This window comes from Geospiza fortis, unplaced genomic scaffold (genome assembly GCF_000277835.1).
Source record: "Geospiza fortis unplaced genomic scaffold, GeoFor_1.0 scaffold194, whole genome shotgun sequence".
Classification (NCBI taxonomy): domain Eukaryota; kingdom Metazoa; phylum Chordata; class Aves; order Passeriformes; family Thraupidae; genus Geospiza; species Geospiza fortis.
In genome coordinates, this window is record NW_005054322.1 from 5,358,605 (window position 1) to 5,368,104 (window position 9,500).

The following is a 9,500-nucleotide window of genomic DNA, read 5'->3' on the forward strand; positions in this document are numbered from 1 at the left end:
AACAGAAGGAGAAAGAACTGCTTCACTGCTCTGACATTGGAAACACTGCTGCAAAAACTCCAACATATTTGCTGAATTCCTTGAACTGCTTTGCAGTACTGGAGTCAGAAGAAAAATTACTGCACCAGACAATCTCTGAATGGTTGCTTTCTGTAACAGCACTAGAAAAAAAGGCTTGTCAAGCTGGAGTTCCCCCCCACCAAGCTGAATGACAAAGCATATTGTTAGGCACAGAAAATTTGTTGAGTTAAACCCTCACATGAGTCCAACATTGGAATAGCCATGGCTTAAAAATACGTCCCCTATGAAGAACCTTCAGTGACTGTACAGGTCACTTCTGGAGTGTAAGTGATGGATCAGTGGTAAAAAATAAAAAAAAAAAAATTGAGGTCGTACATGCCCTATTTCATATATTCTGTCTTCAAGTGAAAAGGGAACATTCTTCTTTCAACATTCTTTCTTGCGCGTTTTAGGCTTAAATTTTAAAGTGCTGTATGCCCCTTCCACAGCTTTGGGCAGGTACATGGGATGCCTTTCCAGCCTTTTCCTAGAGCCAGTCGTTCTCCGCTGACTGTTTCTTTGGGATTGCTTAGCTTCTTGGGCAGTGTCTTGTGAGTATCTCCGGGGAGCACGAAGGATCCAGTTTGAATGCAAACTGTGTTCACTCGTACTGGTAGCAACTGAAAGACAGAAGATAATCTGGGATTAACAGCTTGTCAGTGACATTTTTATCTGCACAGTGAGGGAGCACAGCAAGGGTGCTTGCGGGGTCCTTCCTGGAGGCAAGATCAGGAGACAAACCTGGTTTCACTGCAGGATATCACTTGGGATGGGATTCATTTTATCTAGAATTTCAACACCTGCAGCATAAATATGTATGGGAGAGCTAGTCCCTTCAAATACACTCCTTGGGGAGTGCTAAAATGGCCTGTTTCAGTTATTCACCTCAGCCTGAAGCAAAGGTGAGAAATATGTATATTCCTCTGCTGATTATACAGGGGAGATGATGACCTTACATTGGCGCATCTTCATTTCTTTGGGCAATCCCATCCTTTCTTATGGAAACCTCCAGTTATTTAGCCTAATCACCAAAATGGCTTCTTTTTTGATAGCTGTAAAGGAGTCACCCAGTCATTTCTCAAAAAAAAAAAGAGATGAAGAAAAAATACATTTATACTTTCTATAATTCTCCAAAGACAGGTTGAGGTAGAAATGCAAGAGTGGAGTTCAGCCCTGAGCAGAAGACAAGCACTATTTCAATGCTGCACATGCTACGTTTGTCATGTAATGACTGCACATAAAATAGCTGCACCCATTCAACAGGGAGCAAGTGACGTATTACTGTAATTCCACATATTTCATGTAATGGTCCTAGATTTGGGAAGCAAAACTAGAGGACAACTGATAAATGAAATAAATTAATTAAACAAATATGATGTCACAATGCTGTTCCTCCCTCTAACCTCTGCACCCCAAAACCCATCATATTTGGCTGGTTTATACTGCACCATCAAAATCAACATCCACATTTGGCAGATCCACGTCAGGAACTCTCCGCCATCTCTCTGAATCCAGGTCTGCAATGACTGAGTCGAAGAAGGCTATTGCTTCTCTTACATCTGAACTGGACTGTGGGCCTTTTCTTTCTATGGATGCCTGTTAATCAGACAAAGGAGAAAAAAGTTAGCCAAGGGTTGGGCACAATGATTTCTTATTGAGCAAACTCTATGCAAAAGACGTATTTGATGACACAGTTCAGGCTGTCAGAAAAGAAGTACAGGTCCAGACTACTCCACAGTGTAGAAATCGAGGAAAGCAGAGCCGCAGATATCTAACAAATATCCATCCTGTTGCATGCTCAGCAACAAGTATCTTCCACTTGGGCACTACTGGCCAGGTGTTATGAAATCCCTCAGAATCCATGTACCAGGCCATTTAATTGGGTGACTAAGTGACAGCTGGGCTTTATGACCAAATTTATTCTGCCTAGCACTAGGCTCCTAAGGAGACACATTAGAAATGTAGTCATGCAGGGCTCCTTCTGTAATTAATGCTGGGCTCCAGTAGCTTCAGAAGATGAGTCAGGCCTTAAGTAGGCTGAACCCTCCTCTGCAGGCAGCTCTTTCTCTCAGCTGAAAAGGGATTGAGGGGTAACTTTGTTACTAATATAAGCATCTTATTAAAATGCCTAGGTTAGGTGAAATTAATCCATATCTAAATTGCTGAACTCTTTTTGAAACCAAAAAGGATGGTGTGCGCTAAAATATGAGTCATTCAACACTGTGATAATTCCCACAGGAAAGGCACACAGTTTAAAATTAGGAGCCTGTCTTGATGAAAAAGGAAATGGCTATCTATAAATGCTGAAGCAGTCATAAAACCTGGGTTAGGGATTCTGAAGGTACATATGGGATGAATAATTCCTGCCAGGCTCTACCTAATGAAAGGACATATATTTTCCTTGCTAGTCCAAGTCAGGTACATTGTCAGGCTGCAGTACCAGCTCAGAAAATTGCTACCCTGGGTTTCAATGAGAGAAAAGGATATGTGCCATGTCACACCTCTGAAGGACCAGCCTGTTCCCTGTTCTGTGGAGGCAGAGAGATGAACTAGCTGATTCCCCTCCTGACATTATGAGTTGATTGACATCCTGAGAAGTGTTAAAAGATAGCTGCTACCACACATCTACTGGAAATAGTGACTGCTATTATGACTAAGCTTTTATTGGTTAAAAGGCATTTTAAAGACATGCCTGGGTGCCCCCAGCATCTGGCCCACCTCTCTATTCTTTTCTTTCACTAGACACAAGTGGCACACTTTGAATCCATGGTCAGTCTGTAGTCCAGGACCCAGGGATCTTTGGATCAAAACTCCCATAGGGACAGGTTTGTCTGGACAAATTACCTTCCCATAAATCATGCAGCAGGTTAGAGAAAGAAGTGAATTTCCACTGATAGGTAATTTAATAAGAACAGGTAGCTTGGGACAAAACCATTCAAGCCTGGTGATAACACAAACCTTGCAATCTGTGAACATAAAATGCAGTTAGGAAGAAGAATAGTCTGAATTGCGTAAAAGTCTTCTTGACCTCTCCCTAATTTTTACAAAGCCAGAGGTGTGCAGCTGTGACTCTGCCATTTGTGTTGGCAAGAATATCCTGCTGCTGTTCCTGTGTGTTTCCAAGGGGACAAGTGAAGGAATGAGCATGCCAGTCACTACCAGGACTGTTCATACACAGGGCCAAGGTCAGATGACAGCATCCTCAGCCTCGGACTGTGGGAGATCCAATTGTTTGCCAAAAATCAAGTTAAGCTTTTGGTGCTTTTCTTAAGCAGTATTTTCAGCAGCACATCTCAGAAGTCCACAAACCATTCTGACTTTCTGCTGTGACAGAACATCTAAATACGGCAGCAACATTATTTAACATCAACCTGGCCTAATCAGTAATTCCAGCCCTACTTCCCACCATCCCTATTATTATCCAGCTTAAAGACTGCACCGGATAACCTGTGAGTCTCCTGTTGAAGTCTTGTTTGCAGTCATGTTACCCAAACAGATCATCCCACTTGCTGCAGTCCTTTGTTTTGTCCTCACTGAATCAAGTCTAGAGTCAAAGTAACCACTGAACTGTCTAGTGACATACAAACCTATAAAGCTTTTTTTTCTAGGATACATGAAAATAATCCACACAAAGATGATATTCCAGTTTTATTTTTATATTTTCATTGCAGTAAAATGTTAAGAATTACACTGTCTAGAAATGACCCACCAACTTATTCATCAAAGGGAAAGGAATCCTTAAGAATTCCTCATGTTCCACATTCTACCAGTAGAGGTTGTACTGATGCTAAATGTAGCACTGACAAGTTAACTGACCACTCAGAAAGAAAAATCCTCCTTGCTTTAGTGAATTTAAAATTATTTTGTGTAAGTAATTTTGTCAATAATAAGACTGTCAGGGAATTCAGAGATTACTGCATTTGTCAGTCATTAACACTATAAACAATCATAGTGAAGGACTCTGAGGTACTTAAGGAGAATGTCAGAGCTTGTTCTTTCATAACGTTTTCCATACTCTCGTAACTTTTTCCTATTTTCTCTCTCCCACCATTTCCCCCCCTCAAACACTGACAGATACATTTCTTTCTATGACCAGTCATTCATTCTCAATTTTACACTACTTAGAAAGAATCTTAAGGTATTTAGCAACACTTAAATTGATGCAAAAGTAAAATGACAACTGGCTGAAAGCACTAAAGCAGAAAATCAATACAAGTGACATAGCTTCGATGATTTTGTTGCTTAAGACTAAGCACATGGCAAAAGTTCTTGGAAATTACCTTAGAAGACTCTTTGGAAGGAAGTGGAAGAAATGACATTTTTCCAGTTTTGGATGACCTTGTGGATGCTGGAGAATCTGCAGCCATACGCATGGATTTCAAGTTATTGATGTTTTCAAGATATTTTTTCCTCAAGGCTAGCAGATCCTGCAGGTACTTCAAGCAGTCCTGAGTCTTAGAGTACATCCAGTCTCTGTCTTCCTCTTTTGGCTGAAGGCAAGAGTCGATGCTGCTTGTACTTCTGCACTTTTTTAGTGGTTCACTAACTTTTTCCTGCTCACCTCCAAGGACGTACATAGAAGTGCTGCGGATCAGTCTCACTGCAGAACCAGCACCATCACTGTAAGGGATGTCATCTGTCACGTTTCTTCGCTGGGAGTTGGGGTGAAATATAGAATGGATCTTTTTGAACATAATGTGTCACTTCCTCCCCTTTATACTTTTTCAGCTCCTTAATTTCACACTGGATCTGGCAATCAGCAGCAGTTACCTTTGCCCTCAGCAAACAAAAAAAATTGCCACTTACTGTTATGAGGAGGGAAAAAAATCCCTATGGCTGCACCAGTTGTTTTCAGTCTAACATTGTGAGAGGCATGATGGTAACGCAGAAATGTCTTTTCTATTCCACTTGTCTCTGTGAAAGATCTTTGTCCTTTCCTCGGTTTAAAATATAACTCAGGAGGTCAAATATCATGCTTTGACCTTTTGTTTGGCGCCTAGTCCCCATAAAAAGCATCAGCACTGAGGCAGGACTTCCCTCCCCCGCGGTTCCTGCGCTCTCCGGGGTTCCCTGAGCGCCGGCTGGGGGCGGGCGGGGGGGGTGGTGCTGATCCGCTCCCGTCCGCCGCGGCGGGATGCTCGGGAAGAGCCGGCTGGAATCAGCCTCCCCAGGGCCAAAGTCTGGGTACGGAGGAATAGTTTCTGTCGAGTGGAGTCCAGCTGCTGAAAGAAGTGGCTCTGGGCTTCACCCGGCAGTAACCAGGAGATGGCTTCAGCTACCTGATACTACGGCGCTGCCAGGAACCCAGCGGATTCAGATGTCAGGCTCTGTTACACTCAATACAAAGATGCCCTGTGTAAGGGATGCTGTAAAATAAAACACTCTTCCAAAGTACTCCTCTGGCAAAATGTTTCAGACAGAAACACAAGAATTTGTATCTTTCCACATTAGTTGTCCTCCTAGACTGGTGCAAGAACATTTAATACAATGGGTTTGATGATTGATTTTTGGCTGAAAGTACTGAGAAACTTTGACTATTATTGGCATACTTGAGGCAAGGCTAGTATTTGTGACTATGTGTCCACGTGATGTATGCTTTGGAGATAAGCAGGTAGTGAACTGAGGCAATCAACAACAATTTAAAAGCAAGCAGACATGCCCCAAAGGGTTTTCAAAAGATTTTGTTCAAAGGAGTTTTCAGAGGTGATCCCACCCAAGCATTGACTGCTTGAGAAAAAAAAATATTTTTAAATCAAATAGATATCACCCTGAAAACACCACTGAGCAAATTTCTTCTAATGCTTCTGGAAGTGCTAATTGAAGGCTGAAGCATCCCAAGATGTGCAGGATCTCTACAGGAAAGATAGTTGGTCACATAAATTTGTGCCTATTGCTTTGGGAACTCCAAAAACTGGATACTAAACGTTGACCACAACCATCTCAAAATGTTCCTTTTATTTATAGCTGAAGTTATCATGTACTTATAACAACTAAGAATTGAGGAAAACAAGTTTTTGCCACTTTTTCTGCCTTCTAATAGTAGCAATTCCCATTGCAGCTGAAAGCAGCCTAGAGATTGTTCTGATATATAGTCAGCTTTTTGGTATCTACTACTTGTATGCAGGTATTCCATTTTTGGTTCTCTCCAAAGGTCTACTCAATCCCCCAGATAGGTAACAGATTAAGCTGACTTTATGCTAGCATAGATCATTAGAACTGTGAAAAAATATGAGCTTTCTCACCAGATTTACCTGTTTGAGATAGATAAAGTTTTGGATCATAAATACTAACTCTTAATAATGATAATAATAATTCCATCTATATATTGATTTTCCTTTTAGAGCAAAAGGCTCTAAGAGGGTTTTAATACACTGTCCTCAGTGGGGGAGATAAATATCTGTCACAGCCATTTCAGGGAACTTGTTTACCAAGTTAAGAAAATGAGATTTTTCCAGAATAACCCTAATAAAAATGTACTTAGATTTGCTACATGGGATACTGGCCTCTGTTTATAGACATGCTACAATAGCAGTGAGCCTCAGAGCACTCCAATGCCTCTTAGTTCTCTTAGTGAGAAAACCCACAAATCAAGAAAATCAGTGGGAAATCAAGAAAATATTGATAAAGGCTTGAATCAATAAGGTCATTGGGAACTCCACTGAGAAACTGCTTATAGTATCAGACATTATCTTTCAATTGCAGATTGATTTATAAACTCACCTGGGCTTATAAGGACCTATGGGGCAAAGAAAAAACCAGAGCCAACCAATGAACAAGAAAACCCCCAAGGTTCTGTTCATGAAACCACAGGAAAAGGTACGCCTGTGAAGAGTAAATCTGATTATATGCACTGCATTTGAAAAACATTTCGTATGGGCCATAGCTTTTCCTACCCTGCTTCAACTTAATACTGGAAACATATGCTGACATCTCACTAATTTAAAAAAAAAAAAAAACTTTCGGGCTCTAAAGAGAGTTCTCAATTTCAAACATCTCCATTCCCAATTTTTTTAAAAGCTTGCTGGGTCACATTCATTCTGTGCCAACATATGTGTCATTCCCATTGTTCATGGTGTTGTTAAAATAAGGAAGTATTAATAAATGCATGAAGCAATACAAAAACTGCATTATATAATAGAATTTCATTTGCAGTCATAAAAGGTCATTTACAATTATTTCAGACATGAATGTTTCATTCTATGCTTTGGTAATGGGCAGTGAGACATTCTTTCTCTTCTACTGTATATTAATTTGTTTTCTTCAGAGAATCTACTGTAATTTAAATAGCTCCATGGATTTAAAAATTTAAAGGATGAAATAAAGGACATACTCTACTTTGTTTTCTATGAAGAGAAATGCCATTAGAAATGGGTTTTTTAGGTATTTTCCTGTAAGGCATTTGCTTTTAAATGTTTCCAGAGTAGTGTTTCATTTATTTATACTCAAACTCTGTTTCCCATGCACCTGTAAGTGTCCCTTTTTAAGTAAATAACAGGGCAATTATAATTCAGCCACAAGCACAGATCACAGGTCTCTTCCCCACAGTTACTGCTGTGGACTGAATATGCTACTGTTATCTAAGACAGCTGGTAACTAAAAGGGATTATTCTTATTCAAGAATTATTTCCTTCTACACAGACACTCATCAAATGCCAAATACAGCTGAAGAAGAAAATTTAATTCTCTTAATTCAAAGTTCCAAATTAATGGACAGCTATTAAATCATAAATAAAGACCTCTCAAAGAAAGAGGTTGTGAGAAGCAGATCAAATAGACCAGACTCATCAAATAGACCACACTAAATATTTAATGGCATCTAAGATTACTGGCTTTGACAAGGTAATGCCCACACCTTGCTTGTTCATTTGGCTGCTTGAATCTGGCTTCTTTTACTCAATGTTTTTTGTTTCAAGTCACTTTTTTTCCTATTACTGCTTTCAACAAATTGGTTTTCTTTGCAGCTACCAGTGATCTAGATTCCATTTAGCAACACCAAATCACTTCCAAAACTGGTTTTTGTTGGTTTTTTTTTTTTCCTAGCCCTGGCATTCTGTCAGCTCCTGATCCACTATGACTGGATAGGAAAGTCAAGTTAGAAAATCCAATATATGTGCTTTGTTTAACTAAATTAACTACACAGATGGAAAAAAAAACCCATAAAATCAAATGTACAGATAAATACACTTAAGCATTTTTATCAATAATTTGTCAAAATGCATTTTTTTTCTCTTGAATAACATGCCAACATGCATACAAATCTCTTTACTGGATGGTTAAAATTCATCATGAATGATACAAAGGAATGTCAAATCATCCTTGAAACAAAGTTCTGATTTCAAACAAGAAAATCTTTGATAAACTGTAGATGTCAACATATTCTTTTTCTATCACAAAGTTTTATCAATCTATTGTATCATATCAGTTAGGATAATACATTTTATTATATTTAAAATTTAAATGAGAACAATTCCTTTGCTTTTAAAGAAAAAAAATTCCACACATAAAATATGTGAGTGGATAGCAAAGTTACTGAGGCTTGTGCTATTTTAGCTAGTTCAGAAATTAGAGCACAGTTGTCAGCCTCTGGTGAACTCTTCCATGTCTATGTAGCCGCATAAAAAGTAGATTCTTTGGACAGAGCTAATTGAGAGAGTCCAAAACAGAGGACAACAAAGTAAGCAATTCATAACAGCAAGAATCAACACTTTGCTCCTTTGTCCCTGACTATTTCATATATTCCATTTAAGTTCTGCAAAGACACACACACATACACGCACACGCACACGCACACACACACACACACAGCCTGTTAAATATTTAAGAGAAAGACAACAAATGCTGAGCATGCTGAGACCACAGCTCACTTCCAAAAAATATTAGCATCCCTGGCTGCCTATGGTAGTAGTTATGACACTTAGTGGTTTGAAGCTCACACATACTTTAAAATATGAGCTGGTGGTGCATTTCCAAATCCTAAATCAGGTGCTGATCATCAGTGCTTTTGGAGGTTGGCAGGAAACATCCATCATTAGAGGTGCAATACCACTGGTTCCTACCTTTCACTGGCTAAAAGTGAAGATGGAAGAAGAACTGACCTTGTTACAAAGCAAAGAAGAATCCTCAAGAATGGTCATTTCTGCTCTTTCAGCCCACAGAGGTAACAGGCCATTCTGCCTTCCTAAAACTGCAGTCAGGAACTGCTTGATATTGTTCCTCTTTTGGGAAGTTCACAAAGTATGGGAAAGGAGATAAATTTTGATACCATGCATTTCAAACATCTATGACTGCCTCTTTGAGGCATTAAAGTGGAGAAATCAGTCTCTTGAGATTGAAGATAAAGATTTTCATTTGAGCTGATTCAGAGGAAAATGCAGTGAAATCTCTTTGTTGCCGACCTGTCAATCTTGATTTTTAACGGTACATGCTTGAGCCGTGTCAGA

At 39.5% G+C, this 9,500-nt stretch overlaps 1 protein-coding gene across 1 annotated transcript; it reads right to left on the reverse strand.

The window, feature by feature from the left end:
* Positions 1–447: 447 nt before the first annotated feature.
* CUNH13orf42 (chromosome unknown C13orf42 homolog) lies at positions 448–4,754 on the reverse strand. The gene is made up of 3 exons (XM_031056785.1): positions 4,341–4,754; positions 1,509–1,656; positions 448–680 (listed from the first exon to the last, which is right to left on the reverse strand). The coding sequence occupies exons 1-3, from the start codon at positions 4,752–4,754 to the stop codon at positions 448–450; spliced, it is 795 nt and encodes a 264-aa protein (XP_030912645.1).
* Between the last annotated feature and the right edge of the window lie 4,746 nt (positions 4,755–9,500).

What these genes read in the sequence shown, in the direction of transcription:
- CUNH13orf42 (XM_031056785.1), bottom strand. Translation starts at nt 4,754, where the DNA reads ATGTTCAAAAAGATCCATTCTATATTTCACCCCAACTCCCAGCGAAGA. An exon ending in CTTCCAAAGAGTCTTCTAAG is followed by an intron (nt 1,657 to 4,340) that starts GTAATTTCCAAG and finishes TCTGATTAACAG; the next exon opens with GCATCCATAGAAAGAAAAGG. An exon ending in TGTGGATGTTGATTTTGATG is followed by an intron (nt 681 to 1,508) that starts GTGCAGTATAAA and finishes TCTGTCTTTCAG; the next exon opens with TTGCTACCAGTACGAGTGAA.